The sequence below is a fragment of the Amphiprion ocellaris genome, chromosome 5 (genome assembly GCF_022539595.1).
Source record: "Amphiprion ocellaris isolate individual 3 ecotype Okinawa chromosome 5, ASM2253959v1, whole genome shotgun sequence".
Taxonomy (NCBI): Eukaryota; Metazoa; Chordata; class Actinopteri; family Pomacentridae; genus Amphiprion; species Amphiprion ocellaris.
Window position 1 is genome coordinate 34,739,737 of NC_072770.1, and position 16,634 is coordinate 34,756,370.

Here is a 16,634-nt window from a genome sequence, read left to right on the forward strand (position 1 = left end):
TAATATGTCTAAATGTTATTCTAAATCCAATCTATCTAAAAAAAAAAAAAAAAAAAAAAGAGGAAAAAAACGCGTCCATGGCATTCAGCTGTTCAAACCTGAGGATAGTTTAAAAGATAGCTTTCTTTCTTTCTTTTCTTTCTTTCTTTCTTGGATGAATAGAAACTTAAAAACTAAATAAAATACATCATGCATTAAAAGCACTAATATCATTAAAAGCAGAGACAGAAATTCAAACTTGAAACTAATTCGTTAAAAGCAGTTTGTTTATAATATTTTCTATTTTCTGCTGACTTCCTATTTTCTCTTCTTTTTAATAATAATACTAATAATTTAAAAAATCATATTTGGAAATATGTCTAAATGAATCTACCTCAACCATCCTGTGCTCGAGCAAACTTCTGGTGTCTGTATCCAAAGTTACGCCTCAGTGGATGCTTTCGTGCACACGCAGCGCTTCGTCTGAATTAAAAAAAAAAAGAAGTTAAATAAAAAATAAAAAATCACGGCCCCCTGAATAAGTGAGTGATGGTGTGGATTTCTCAATGGACAAACTGCGCAAAAGCAGCCGGGCTTCGTGGCGAAGGTTACACCAGAAGATGCTTTTGGCTTGTTAACCTTTCAATTAAGTAAATGCGCGCAGCATGAACGTCTAAATGCGCTCCTATAGCTTTTAGTGGTAATTACAACGTTGGGATCGACCCGCTATTGATGACAACAGGTTGACTTGCCCCGCAGAACGCACGAGAGTAATTGCTTAAAGGTAATTGTTGAGGGGGAAAAAAATAATGCGCCACTATTAAACCCGAATAGAAAGAGCACATATGGCAGAAAAGAAGAGGTGCGTGTGTCAACTCTGTGGGCCCACCGTGCATATAAAATTGTGTGACAATTGCCGTGGAAAACACTCCTGGTGGAAGGCAATTTCACAAATAATTTTAGCAACAATTAGGGAGTGTGGAGGGGTGAAATGGCGATTTCACATGCAGATGTGCCGGTGGGAAGGATCTGGTACCCTGCCGAATAGCTATGACCCTCACTCTCCCGCTTTGGTTTGCTTCACATGGGACAGAAAAGCACAAAGAGACCGCCTCACCCTCCTGGGAAGGCGCAAAGAGCACTGGATTAAGTCAAGCATCAATCATGTGAAATCCAAACAACAGCACATTGCTCTCATGGAAAAAAAAAAAACAAAACAGCATGGTCTTTAACAAATATCTCACCTCTCTGCTTCTCTCTCTGCAGCTACAACAGGTATGTTTTTGTTTTTTTTTAAATAAAAATCACACAAAAAAAGTTGCAAATAACACTGGTTCAGCACCATCATACAGGTTTACTCTGTTTTATCCTAATAAGCCTGTTATCACTTTACTGTGTTGCAGTTTATAATTTCACTTTTCACAGAAATTTGCTTGATTATGAGTTTAGGAATGGTGTCTCCCCCCCCAAAAACATTATTTCACCCTTTTTGTTTTCAGATATCACATAATTTATTCTCACTTTTTTCCATCCAAATAATACTCGAAGATGGTTATTTTCCAGTTTTGTGTACTTCCTTTTCATACATGACTTTCAGGGGACAAAGTAAGCCCAAAACCTCAACAACAAACATCTTCGCAGCTGAACTTCCTAAATCTGACTGACTCAGTCATTTGTCTGATCTTTTTTTTTTCTTAAGGCAATGACACTTAAAAAAAAAAAAAAAAAACTACCACGAATTATAAAATCACAGTTTCTGTTTACATCTACTAACTTCAGCTTGGCATAAACAGAATCCAGACTAAACCAGTTCAGCTATGAAAGATTTTCATGGTTTATCCAACAGCTTTCCTTTAATTGAAATTTGGTGACATTTTACAGATCATTTTGGAAAAACCAGCTGACTTTGCAATTACAAAGGTTGTATTTTCTTAACTGTGTTGGTCAGACTAGTCATTTTTAGAAATAAACCGGAGTAAACCGCTCAAAATGCCAAAATGTGCTAGTGTCACCACGCCCACTAGTGGGCCATTAATGCTTCATAGTTTCTTGATATATGTTGAAAATGGGGACAAAAGCCAATTTTCTTTGTGTTGCTCCACACAGAAGTTTTGTAGTCTTAATGTATGTAAGCATTATGTGCGTAAACGACTCACACTCGTCCTCGTCACACCTCAAACTCCATTTAGTCTGCTTGTTTCTGCAGGGTTCAGCTCAGCGTCTGGTTCATATAAGTAACTCTGTCATTTAAGTTTCCTTTCAGCTGCAGCAGACAAAAAAACACTTCCTCTCTCTCGTGATACTGTCTCCAATCTTATCTTGATCAGGACCGCTCTTCAAACACTTTCCTACATAGCCTCTCATTATTTGTGTTATGGCAATTACCAAAGTTTCTTTTTTGCTTGTAGGTGAACACTTTATTCCCCCTCCTCCTCCTGCTTTCTACATGTATTTTCTCTATACACAATGCTTAGCTATTCACATCGAGGAGCACAAAAGACAGAAAAACACCTTTGATGAGAGGCATCGCCAATTTGGGCGTTATCTTTCTCTGAGCTGAACAAAGGCGAGAAGTATAGGTATTAAGTGTATATAAATTTTTTTTATTCAGTTCTTTTATCTTCCATTAGGTGAGTGTGGAGTGTTAAATCCAACCAAAAAACAGAGTATATTTAAATTATATGTTTTTTCCTGTTTGCAGTACAACAGCAGCAAATCCACTTCTCTGCCTGTCTGTGAACTCTGATCTGCACTGTTTGCTTACTTCATCAAAAAAAACTAAAAATCACTACATCAAAAAGGAAAAACCTTTGATTTTTTTTTTTAAATGCGGGGGACAGACCAGTGAAATCCGCAAAACACAAAAGTAACTGTAACTAGACATTCTTGTTACATATATAGTTCTGATCTTGAAAAAAACTAAACAAAATAGAGTAAATATTCAAATATGAACTCTTCTGTCCCACACAGTAAAAAACAACATATATTCATAGATGTAATTTGTTTATTGCCTGAAGCTTTTTTCCCTCCATTTCATGAGTATATTAATGCTAAGGTCATGCTGTTCTGCTCTGTTCTTTGTTGACAATTGCAGATGTTTCTAAAAATAGTCTTACATCTGCCCAAGTACTCAGTACATGAACTATAAGCTGCCTCTTCTCTCCAATGAAGGCTGTTCTCACTTGAATTCAACTTGAAAGTATTTCATGAAAAAAATCCGCCTGCATATAAAACAGTTGTCACTATGATAAATTGCAGCCCGAAAATTTCAAGCAGGAAGTTGTTCAGTGTGCAAAGCTCAAAAACATTGAACAGCTGACCATATTTTTATTACCATCCTGCAGCCATACATGGTTTACCTCCACTGCCAGGCTCTGAGGGATGTTTGTCGATGCTGCAAGCTGCTTCAGCGCTGACAAGGTCTGCGCCTCCACCACCGCCTTGTTAACTTGTTGAGACATTTTCACATCTGCTCAGAATTATCCAAATGTGTAATCATTTCCTTATGGGAATTATTTTATCACGATAGAGAGAGCTTATAAAATGTGCTCTTAGGAGGAGGCTGGTGAAAAGCTTACTATGTGTTGTAACTGTAATTAAAGAAAGCTGATTTGAGATATTCATCTCATTATGTGTGGCACAGGGAGGAGCTCTGAACAGGCATGTAGGGTCTGACAAGGTGATGTTTGGTTAATAAGGAGAGCAAGGAGGCAGAAATTCCTCAGACTCATTTGGAACAAGTTAGCCTACATGTGAACCTTGCCTGAGATCTCACTGTTCACTCTCCACCTAGCCGGCTCAGTGCACGTATAAGAAACGCAGAGACAAAGTGAAATAAAAACAGTCGAAGGCAGCGAGTTTAGAGAATGTAAGAAATTCTCAAAAGATCAACCCATTTCATACGACTGTAAAGACTCTACAGTTTGTAGAAGCATTCCAGCTTTTTGAAGTGGTTCTTTAGAGAAAAAGTGGCTCCCACCCTGAGAGTCAAGACTCTGAATCTGAGAGGTCAGGAGAATTTAAGCAATAAGAACAAGGAATATAGTCGTTACACTTTCCTACTTACACTATAAAATCCCTCACTTGAAACAATCAGTTGAAATCGCTCATGGCTGATCGAGTCAACTTTGTTTCATTTTGGGGCATCCCAAGCCAAAAAACTTGGGAAGCAATCCTTCAGGAGCAAAAGACATCCCACAACAACCCTGCTCATCATCTTGTGCACTGCTCACGCACAATGTGTGGCAGGGGAGAGGAAAAACGACATATGTTATGCTGACATCTGACTCTGGCGTCTGAGTTATGAGTCGTGGAGAAATCTATAACTCAGCCAGTGATCAAACACAGCTAAAAGGCGATTTAGAGTTAGAGAGGGCAACTCTCTGTGGACTTCTGAGGAGATCAGAGGAATGGACAAGGACACGTGAGAAACAAAAGATGGTAACACTTGAGGAAAAATGAGTAGCCAACACAGTCATGTTTGGCTGAGCGTTGGAGAAGTGAAAATGAATGACACTTCCTCGCTGCAGCACCATCAACCGGTCGATCGGTTCTGCAGAAATGAGCGGGGTTTGTGGGTGACATCACACAGACAGGCGGACTCAGCTGGATGTGTGCAGGTGGGTGAAAGGGTGGAAGCAGCAGGCTGGGGGTTGATCTGTGGCAGAGTGGGTGACATCCTGTCACTGCTCATTATAGTGTGAATTCAGTTTATCCTCAGCAACACCTTCACTTGGCACGAGCAGCACAAACTAGTGACAGCAGATAGAGGTCTGGAGTGGAAAGAAATCGTCCAAATCTAGTCTGATCACTAAGGAAAAAGGTAGAGATAGTGGACAGCACACACTGCACAGAGACAGACAATTTGAACTGATGAAGTGAGAGCAATCTCACCCTTTGAAGCCAGGAAGTAACTGAGAACAAACAAGCAGAAAATACAAGGCACATGACGAAGCGCTGATCATGACTGTTGTCTCCTCAGTGTCTCAGGAAGTGCAACAGTGCTTCTTTATACCCTTTCTTTTAAACAATATGTTAAAAACCTGTTCTGTGTATATCCTGAGGCTCTTATCACCCCACAGCAGAGCTCACCTGCCCCCTTCTGCTGAATGCAACAGAAAAAAACCAATGAAGCCCTCCTTTCTGTTTCACTGTCATACAAAATCACACTTGCACTTCAAATACACCAGTTGCTTTAACATTTGTTTACATAAGGATGTCGTGAGAGTTTAATGCGACGCCTGCTACTCCGAGTTGTGCATAAACGAGGTACCATGTCATAGCCAACCGCTGATCTCGTGTCTTTGATGATTTGCCTCAGACCGGCACAAACGCATTGAGATAATGCAACATTTTAAATGGTGTATAACTTGTCATGGCCGCCTACGATGTCCCTAAGATAAGGCTGCTCTTGGTTTAGTGTCAGTATCCTCAGAGAAGGGCATTTTTACAGTTGCACACTGAGAAATCTCTGGGTTGCTATTGGGCGTTCAATAAACAGGTTACACTAACACCTAAATGTGAAAGATCACAGATGTGCAGATTTCCCTGAAGCATGCATGAACACGTCTGAGACTAAATCAGTCAACCAGGATTTTGGAAGAATTTGTCCTAGATGATATTCGTCACTTGCCTCAAAATCCCTTCAAAGGTTTGACTAGAACACAACCAGGAGGGCTTCTCTATTAATTCGAAAGTTGCTTCTTGGTTTAATTAAACTGCAATCTATTTTTACATTTGTCAAATTTAAACTAATTTGTGCTCTGTCCAGTTAGTTGAGCAGAAGAAAAATAAAGAATGGCCGTGCTGCCATTCCCAACGAGCAGATTATTTACAATGGGGGAAAAAAATTCAGTTGTTAAAGCTCCTTTCTTAAGCTGTAACAACAACAGTGGACAGTGAAAGTACACTCAAACCTTTAGTGAGCTTGGCTGTAAAGGAATACTGTGGGTTGCTGGCATCATTTCATTACAGTGGCCAGTGTTACAATCCATTTTACACGACCAGAAATGCCCGGTGAGTGCGTTGTACTCGTGTGTGTGTGTGTGTGTGTGTGTGTGTGTGTGTGTGTGCGTGTGTGCGAGTGTCAGTGTGTGTGGCATGTGATAGGACCAAAATGCTTGGGTATCACGCTCTGATGTGCATGCCAAATCCACTTGTCCTCTCACACAACCTACCAGTGTGACTCTGCCGTTTCAGCTCTGCCAACAGAGGTCCGCGGAGAGCAGCAGCACAGGAAGCAGGTCACGACCTCGTATAGCAAAACTCACAATGAGATGTTGCTGAGTGAATTTGACCAAATATTACCTTCAATCAGCTGTGGCTGCCCTGTCTGCTTTCACTGGCTGTGGAATGGTTTATTATGTAAATGTGACTGTTGATCTAAAAGGTCAGAATGAGTTAAATCAAGCATCTGTGTGACAATTTAAAGGTGATGTACACAGTTTTAACTGAGATCCTATTACATTTACAGTGAATTCAAACTGCACCCTAAAAAAGACTTCTCAACAGACGTTTGTTTATTTTATTCCATTATTCTGAAAACAAGAATTATGAAAAATCTGAATTAAAGGAGCGTTTTCATAGATGTGGATATGTGAACTGCTTTACTTGTTTGACAGTGAGGTTTACAAAAGGCAAAGTAGAAATACTACTGTGCAAAAGTACTCAATCACATTAAAGTCCTGCTCTCAAAATGCTAACTTCCACCTTCTAAATAGAGTTCATTTTACGAGTCAAATATAAAAGTTGTTTTTATGAATAAGTATTTGAATTATCACTGATCCATGAATATATAAGAAGCGCTTTAATAATGCAGCAATTTGAGATTAATACAATTTTAAATGTTTTATTTACTGCTGGATAGTTTAATCTGTAGCAAAGCTTCACATTCTATTTACTGATCTAATGTTTACAAGGTGAAATCTGAGTTTGCAGTGTAACTATAGCTGTCAAATAAACATAATGGGTTAAAAAATAACTTCAGTTCATAAGCACTACTTCTTTAGTGTTTAACCGCTGTGACATGGGTTCTCACTGCTTTTAAACACAGTCTACATTGGTTGCCTGCTCAAAAAGTAGTATTGTATTAGAATTTTATTTAAATTTTTTTCCTATGTTATCATATATTTTCTACACAGTCACAATGCCATAGTTTATTGTTGTTTTTTGTACAAGCTATACTCTATTTTATATGAAACAGGTTGTGTTTTACCCATAGCTTTCACTACTTTATTGTTTGAGGCAAGCAAACACATTCCTCTCAATCCAAGAACGACATAAAAGAGGTTTGATTTAATCAGTGGCTGCAAGAGAAGAGAAATCGTTGGGAAAAAAAAATGTAAAAGAAAAAGTCTCTTTGTTAATGAAGATAAAAGTAATGCCACCATTTTGCATGCTATCACAATTAGTCTCACCACAACCATCTGAAAGATCCCTCCAGAAAACGGAGATCACTTGACCCTCCATCTGTGACCAAATCACGACTTTCCATTAGGTGCTCTCTGTAACCATAACATCTATCTCTGTGCCGGCTGGACACAGACGCTTAAAAAAGCAGAGGGCAAGTCACACGGCGCCTGTGATTGCAAAAGGTCCATTATTCTGGCTAAATGAGCTGAAGAAGCTTTTAAATACATGCTTTTCTGTCAAAAACTAACTCAAAACAACGTTGCCATATGGTTTAGAATCAAGTTCAAAATATAACTCTTGATGGGAATTTATATGCACGTCTTCTGTAAGTTGCCAGTCAGCAAAGGATCATATGTTTGCAGCAATTTAGACAAACACCTGCAATATGGCATGAAATTCTGAGAGAAAGCATTTTTTAATTTTATCTTATGAAAGGCAGTTAAGTATTTGCCAAGTTCGGGAGGTGAGGGGATAGGGAATAAAGTGGGCAACATCCAAACTGGAGATTCTTCTCTTACTTCGCAGTCGGAACAGAGAAATAATCTTCCTTGTAATAAGGGTAAAGGCTAATAAAATGATAAGGACATTTTCCTGCACCATTTCGTGTGGCATCTGTTAGTATTTGAACGCTCTCCTAGAGTGCATGTGGGTTTCTCACACGTGACTTCATCCCATATTTTAAAGGCATAAAACTGAATCAGGGAATCAACAGTGCTCAAACTGTATAAATGAATGTTTATTCAATACTCACACTACCAGTGAAAAGTTTGGACACACTTTCTCTTTCAATGCTTTTTATTTAATTATTTTGTAGATTAATACTGAAGACATCAGAACTATAAAAGAATACATATGGAATTATGTTGTACACAAAAAAGCGTTACTCTTCAGTATTAATCTACAATGTATAAAATAATACAAATAAATAAAAAACACTGAATGAGAAGGTGTGTCCAAACTTTTGACTAGTAGTGGATGTGTTAGTAAGTCATGTCTGCAGTGTCCTCTTACCTTCCATGCATGCTTCAAGTTGCTCCAAATCCCCCATGAGCCTAAAAACAATCATGCAGAAGGGAACATTTTTGAGTATTCTTCTCCTGTTTTGAATAGTTTCACACTTTTAAAGTTTACCAAAATAGACCAAACACCTCTCCATAATTCCCATTTCATTTACAGGAACAGACACAGTTCCAGCACTAATGGAGACAGTCCTTCAGAAGAGGGGCAGAATCAGGAATAAACAACACATAAACCTATTTTCTCAATAGAAGTACATCTGGATCAAGTAGAAGCCTGAAACAATACCTTGATAGACAGACCTAAATTATATGAGGATTTTCACATTTGTCAAGAACAGATGACTACAGCCAGCTTAGCTTATGGCAAAGTCTGGAAGTAGGGAAGCAGCTATGACCTGGCTCTGTCTAACTGAAGCTCACTGATTAATACATGCTTATACTACGGTTTATGAACGGATTAAACAAGTGGGATGCAGTCAGATAATGGAAAGTGATCTATGCCCAATTTTGTTTGGACAGAACCATTTTAACTCCAATAATTTACGATTCTAGTTGTTTGCCAGATATTAACTGTGCCTGGGTTGATATGTAAAAATCAACTAGACACACCTGATACACAAGTTTGACCCAAGTTCCACATCAGTCTATATCTCCTCCTTTATTTTTCTGATTGCAAGAACAAACAGATCTCACTTGCCCGTATCTGATTCAAACTCTTAACAAGATCTTAACTGGGTTAATTAAAAAAGCTTTATGCTTACTTCATACACAAGATTTTCCGAAAACCCCAACTATTAAACTACTACAGAAAGAGCACGCTGAAGTACAGGACTATATATTACAGCAAAAATTACTCTGCTGCTTAAATGCTCCATACAAAGATAGTTGAAGGTTTCTTTAAGTACACAACATCAAAGCAAGTTACATGTTTAGTGGATATGAACAGCATCTTCCATATAATCAAATAAAACTCAGATATGTTTGACTAAAAGGTCTGGAGCAGCCTTCTTCGTTTAAAGCAGACTCCTCTTGCTTTTTCCAAGTAAAATATCTGGTCATCTGAGCGTCTCTAACTGAACTGTCACAGATGATTAGAGAAGGAACAGCTCGTCTTGGTCTCCCAAAGAGCATGGGGTCCTCACGAGAGAGTGAGCCACAACTAGAATCAATGTCACCGTTCAGATAATCATGCATTGCCGATTCACCATGTAAGATGCATTTTGTTTGCTGCCTAACTGTGTAAAGCCTCTATTCATTTTCAGATTTTTTCCACAGAAAAAAATGTGGTCAACTCAGTAATGATGTTTTCCTCTTGAAATTCCTGCCCTGGTTGTTGTGAAGAAAGTGTTTTGTGCTGCATAGTTTGTCTGGTTGCTGAAACAATTTCTGTAACTACACAAGCTGAGAACATTTTCAAGTCTTTTTAAACTAATAAGCCTGTAATCTTGTTATTCCTTCCTATAAAAGATGTGTAATTTTGACATATTATTTGGAGACGCCAGGTCAATTCCATTTGTTTTAAGTAGAGTCCACGACTAAATAGTTTTCTTTCAATAAATTAAAGAATTTTGTGCAAACTATTTTTCATGTATTGCTTGTAAAATGGTGAAATAATTTGAAATATGCAGCTGCAGTGCTGCAATGGTTATAGGAGAAAATTCAGAAAGTGAAAATATCCTTTATCCTTTAATGAAAACATAATCAACTTTTGTGATCAATTAATTCAAATAGGTGTTTAATACAAACACATATTTTACAAATATTGTTAGGAAATGTCTCTTATGTTTGTGATCGGTGTTAGGGTTAGGTCATTAATGGCTCTGTATATGAAGAGTCACGCAGAGACAGGAGGATATTTTCAGAATTATAAACAAAGGCCCATCTCTTTTGTGTGCCTTCAATGACCTCGCAGAGAACCATGTGTTCATCACACACAAAAAACAAGCTTTACACAAGAGTGTGAAATCACCATGTTCCAAGCCTGGGAGTGGTAGAGGGACAGTCTGGCTCCCAGTGGGCAGAAATCTTTGTCAGGCAAAGCAATGACCCCTGAATTCATGATCACTCTCAGGAAATCAGTGTTTCATCTCTGCCAGGGTCAACAGTGGAAACTGATTTGAAACTCAATGTGTTGTTGGTGTAAGACACACAACACATGCAGACAGAAATTACAGGCAGGGCAATGTGAAGGGTTGCATGAATGATAACACTGTTGCAACCAAAGAACCTCACTTTGAGTGATAATCATATTTACAGCAACCATAAATGAAACGGATGGTTTTGTCATTTTTTTTTCATGCTCACAATATATTTGAGCCAGATCCATTGCCTTAACTAAAACGAGAAAATGAATTATTCGTTTATTTGAAGCATTGCATTAAAGTTCATTGGAGTACACATTTGGCCATTTAGCTGCATTCAAAGCTGATGCATCCATCCAGTGAGTCAAATAAATACAACTATTATATACTGATAAAAAAAAAATCAGTTTTACTTATAGTTAAAAGCAGCAGCAAATGGTAGATGGGTATACAAGTAGGCTGCTTGTTTTTTATGTCCTTCACCTCCTATCACCTCTACGCACTCATGGCGGTCTACTGTGATGGCTGACGGACTTGATGTTGGGGTAGGCATGGATAGCCACAGGCCTTAAGCTGTGTGGTGGTTTTATTTTACTCTGGTTGCCTTCTGTGTGCCTCTAGGTTTTGCTTTCTTATTTTATTTAAAGTGTTTCAAGGCGAAATGATAATTTTATCCGAATTTATCAATATTTTTATTTAAACGCATTTTTTCGGAGTATTATTCAATGTTGCTTAATTTGTAAAATTGTTGATAACTAAGCTAAAGCGTCTACATTCAATTTAAAGTTTTCATTTCTCGTTTTTTATTTAAAAATAGTTATAAATGTCGACTGAAATGACATGCTTTATCGTGATTAATGTTCCAGTTGCATCTCCCAGCCCTGTTCCCTGACATTACCTTGAGAAGTAGTGTAGGTCTTCCGTTCGCGGTGGTGTAGCGGACAGAAGTGTAACTGCGCCATCTTGTGTCCTGCCCCGTGCAACGACTTCGCCGTACGTAACTTCCTGTTTAAACATGGCGGCGTTCTGACAAATGTCACGTTACTTGTCCTGCTGAAAACACACAACAACAATCGCCTGTTACATCTCCCGTGCCGCGGATAGAATAGACACAGCACCTGTGAATATTTCCCTTTACGTCCCTCACCGTCGCCGGAGGTATTTCGTTTCATTTCGCTCATTTCTAAACTCTTCGAACAGGAGATGCTGTTGCGGCTAGCCGTTAGCATTCTCCGCACTGCTGCCATTGAGGACATTTTAAAGCTTTTCTTTAACGTAGCGAAGGTGTAACAGTCGCAGACTTGCTGCTGTCGCTGTTTATATAACGTGGCATATGTGCACATTGACTTAAAGGTGACTTTCTTGTTTGTTGCAGGATATTTCAGCCAACACCATGGTGCATTTATGTGAGTATTCATTCTGACCAGTCTTGTGTCGGCGGAGCTTGAAGCCGGTAGTTTGTGTCTGCAGGGCCGGAGGACTCAGGAGGACGTGCATCGATAGGGCCGCAGGTTTAGAGCCTCTTTTATAGACAGCGCCACCCACAGATGATCACTCAAGACGCAGCCGCGATTTTAAATTATGATTTCACTCAAAATATGCTTAAACTTTAAAAGGTTTATTCAAGGAGTGTTCCACAGGAAGTACTACATTACTTCCAAGTACCTATAATTTTAAAGCTTTATTCCATCCAAATAGTGCTTTTTAACTAACAGGTTAAAGTGTGAAAGGTTTATTTCGTCCAAAATACTACTTATTACAATAATAACCTTTTTCACAGCAGACATTTGAACTTGTCACAGGAAGATTAACTGACGAATAAGGTCCATAAATGTTCTTAGTAAACTTTGACAGAAAACCGACTGCACAACAGTAGCAGCTCTGCCAAGAGGAATGCAGCATTAATACACCTCTGCTTTCTCTACTGTGACAAGTTCAAATACATGCAACATTATTAACATCTTTAAAACTGTAAAATAATGAGTGTTATACAAACATTCACACTGAAGGTTATTGCTGTTTAATATAGTGACAGTGACCATGTCAACATGCTTCTAGAATATCCTTTGCTAGTCCCACAAGGGGAAATTTGCATCTGATTCTATCATCTGATGAAGTATAAATTAATATGCTGGCTGTAGTTAATTTTCAGAATTTCAGAGTTAGGCTGCCAAACATAATGTAATGACTCAATTAAACAAATAATTCCACAAGCTAAAAGTTTGTTTTGCAGCAGCTTTCAGTACATAAAACATGAATGTTTGCAGTGTTTAATGACAAATTCAAACATAGTTTGTTTCTCAGTTTGGCAGGTTAACAACTGCTTTGCTGCACAAATGAAGACATATGAAATGTTTATAATGTTAAACAATAAAACAACTCATGATCAGTACTTACATTATGACTTTTGTCCATCATGGAGAGAAATGCTGATACTTACTTTGGCACCAAGTCAGCAGGTGAATAAACACCATGGTCCTATAGGTGCGGTCCTGAGAGTGCAGCCCCCGGCTCTGCAGACATAATCGACTTTCTGAAGCAGGGTTTCTGATAACACAAATGTACTGACCAGTTTGCATGATACTAAGTGAAGATGTAGTGGAAGAAAGTAGGATGCACTATATTGGAAAAATATCGACATTGCCATGTTTTGGAATTTTCTATTGCTTTTCCTTATTAAAATATTGCATAATGAAACCGGTTCATTCTTTTTGAATAATCCTGTATTAACAAGGTTTTTCAAACATTTCCTCAATATATGAAAGTCAGAAAAATCACAAGTTCAGATCAAAGTCCAAAACAAATTTCATTAAAATCTAAATAAAACAGCTGAAGATGTAGATCCTCTCATTTCATTAGCCATACTGGATAATATGGAATGGTGAATAAATGAGCAACAAGCATTGCTGAATGAGATTTTAATCTTCTTCTACATGAAGTGACTGAAGCTTCTGACAGTATTTCATTTAATTGTGGTGTCAAAATCTTCCTGATGCAGTGAGGTATGTACATTTTACAGGAAACAATTTTTTTCCCCTTTTGTTCCTCATACTTATTGTGCTCATTTTCTTCTGCAGCGTCGCTTCTTCTCAAGAAGTACCATGGCGGTTACGTTGTCCTTCGGCTGGCTCTTGCTGGTCACAAACAAGCAAACAGGCCCTTTTATCGCATTGTGGCAGCTTACAACAAACGGGCAAGGGATGGTAAATATATAGAGCAGCTGGGTTCATACGACCCCCTCCCTAACATCTACAACGAGAAACTGGTGAGCTTCAACTTTGACCGGATCAAGTACTGGATCGGTTGCGGCGCACACCCTTCAAAGCCGGTGGCCAAGCTTCTAGGTGTGTATTCAGTACATGAACAGTTTTTTAAAACATTGATCAACATTGCTTAATTTTATTGTGGGCTTTCCAGAGAACTGGAACTGAAACTTATATGGTCTATTTACAGAAGGAGTTCCATCCCTTTTTACAACCACTGTCACCTTTTATGCCCTATTTATATAAAGATATACTTATCTGTAATGACTTCTCTTGAAAATGTTTTGTATATATATTGTTAATGATTATGATTTCTGCCTTGTAAATGCTTTCATTGCTCTGTCAAGCACCTCGTTCGTGCACGGTGGTTCAAGAAGGTGTGCAGATACAGACTGAATGTTCATTTTGTGGTTGTAACAAGTATCTAAAGTAGCATTCCACCAGAGTAATAAAGTGATAAGGTCTTAAAGTGATGGTTTATGAGGTCCTTATATCGCAAAAGACGTTGGTAACTTGGAGCTTGCCAATGGAAGACGTCCTCATGTGTGATTTCTGCCTTTCTACAGGGTTGGCAGGATTTTTCCCTCTGCACCCTATGACCATAACAGAGGCAGAGCGTCGACGAGCCCAAACACAACGGACAGAAACGGCAACAGGAACAGAGGAAACAGTGGAGGAGGGACAGAAACCAGTTGAAGTGTGAGAGTTAAAGCTGTGGACTTTGTGACTGTCCACTTCAAAAGGATGTCACACTTGTTTGGAAAGAAAACTGATCGATTTGTTTCCTCGCTCGTTGGGTGGACTGCCCATGACAGCTTCAGATATGGCATATTGTAGTGGCTTCAGTAGTCTGTGTGAGCAATTTGCTGTACCACTGATGACAGCTACGTGATTATGAGTACCATGAGCGATAGTGATCGATAAGTATTTGCTGTTTTATGTGACTTGATTAAAGTATTTCAATATTATACTTTTGTTTGGGGTTATTTTGCAGATTGGTTCTATTAACCTCTGTCTAACCTTTCCATGACATTTATGGACAATCCACACCCACAATACATTTTTTATTAAGTTAATATTCTTACCATTGAAATTGAATTGAACCTTGCAAACATTCCTCCTCTTTTTGTCAGTTTTCTCTCTTCTTTTGGCATCACTTGAATGAGTGTACTTGACCCCTTAGTAAACATCAGTAATGCCAAACACAAAGAATTATATAAATCAGATGTGGATGGGTTTGTTGATATATTTTATTGACCAGCTTTATAGCATCTATTTAATGTTAGTTCAATAAAAAAAATTCTCCACCCTTGTTTCTCCTGTATCAAACAATTATGGCAACCTTTGTAATGCTTACAGCTCATCCTCAAAAGTCGCGTCCTGTTGAATAGTGTTTGGAATGTTAAAAATAAATGTTTACTATGTTCCAAGGAAATGGCTTGTAACAGTTTGTCTCATGACGGAGTCAGTATTTACAGATCAAATCCGTGTACTTAACTTGTATTGATGGCTACAAAAATACACAATAAGTCATACTTCCAGCAAATAATCCCTTTCTATGTAGATTTGACCTGGTTAGGAAAGAAAAGAGAAACAAATAGTAAACTGATCTCTATTGGATAATGATGTCCCACTTAATTCTGTTGTTAGATGTCTTCATCAACAAAAGAGCCTTAGAAAGCTTATTGTCTTTTGCTAAATGAAGTGCAGAGAAAGCACGTACACGCATACTGTAAACTATTTCTATTCTTAAATCCTTCTCTGTTCAGGCAAGGGACAACTTTACAAATCATTTAATGAGAGTACAAAGCTAATTGACCTGAAATACAAGTCATATTCAGTTGAGGAATCTTACACCAGTGTGTATGAACTGCTGTCTGCTGTTTGCGAATCAGGCTGTACAAAAAAGCACCACAGCGCTTCACCTGCTGGGGAAACTGAAGACTTCTAATGTCTGCAGAGGCATTTTAACCCTGGTTTACTTCTCACTCATTGAATCCATCCTCACGCTCAACATTTCATCCTGGTACAGCTCCCTCTCCGCTAAAAATAAAACAAAACTCTCCCATATTATTAATCAGCCCAGCAACATCATTGGTTCACCACTAACTCATGTCTCTGGACTGTTTAACCGTTCTGTGATAAGGAAAGCCACCCTGATCACAGAGGACCCCTCTCACCCCCTCCATCACTCCTTCCAGTTACTTCCATCAGGCAGACCAGTGGCAAAGTCCCACTGGCCCACAAAAACATCTATAAAAAATCCTTTATTCCCACTGTAGTAACCACCCTCAACAAAATTGAATAAGATTCTTTTTAACATGCCCTTTAGATGCCTGTACTTTGTGAGCTTGTGTATTAAGTGTATTTTGATATGTGTTGCATTTTATTGTTGGAGCGTTGTCAAAGGAGAATTTCTGTCATCGTTTGGGGCAGACAATAAAGTTTATCTATCTGTCGTGCTTATCTTAGCTTCCTTAATGCTCCCTCTTCAATAGCTTGATATTGCACCACAAGTGTGGTTTGCATCAATCGGAAAATGGTAATAAAAAAAAAAATTTGATTTGAACAAAGACACACCTGACAACACCCAGTGTCCAAAAGGAAGTCCAACAATAACTTATGTAAATACTAAAAGCAGGTCTGTTGTTGGTATTGCTTGATATTTTTAGGGCTGTGGAACAATAGTTGCTTTGATTCTTGAGCTATTTTATGAGGAAATACAAAAAAAAAAAAAAGAAAATGAATATCTATATACACTACCAGTCAAAAGTTTAATCTTCGGTATTAATCAACAATGTAGAAAATAATGCAAATAAATAAAAAGTATTGAATGAGAAGGTGTGTCCAAACTTTTAACTGGTAGTGATCTGATTTATGCA

General features: G+C 38.3%; 1 protein-coding gene across 1 annotated transcript; it reads left to right on the forward strand.

Annotated features, from left to right (window-relative positions):
- The first annotated feature begins 11,489 nt into the window (after positions 1–11,489).
- Positions 11,490–14,720, forward strand: mrps16 (mitochondrial ribosomal protein S16). Its single transcript, XM_023288548.3, has 4 exons — positions 11,490–11,647; positions 11,865–11,895; positions 13,567–13,833; positions 14,319–14,720. The coding sequence occupies exons 2-4, from the start codon at positions 11,883–11,885 to the stop codon at positions 14,453–14,455; spliced, it is 417 nt and encodes a 138-aa protein (XP_023144316.2). The 5' UTR covers positions 11,490–11,647; positions 11,865–11,882; the 3' UTR covers positions 14,456–14,720.
- The last annotated feature ends 1,914 nt before the right edge of the window (positions 14,721–16,634 follow it).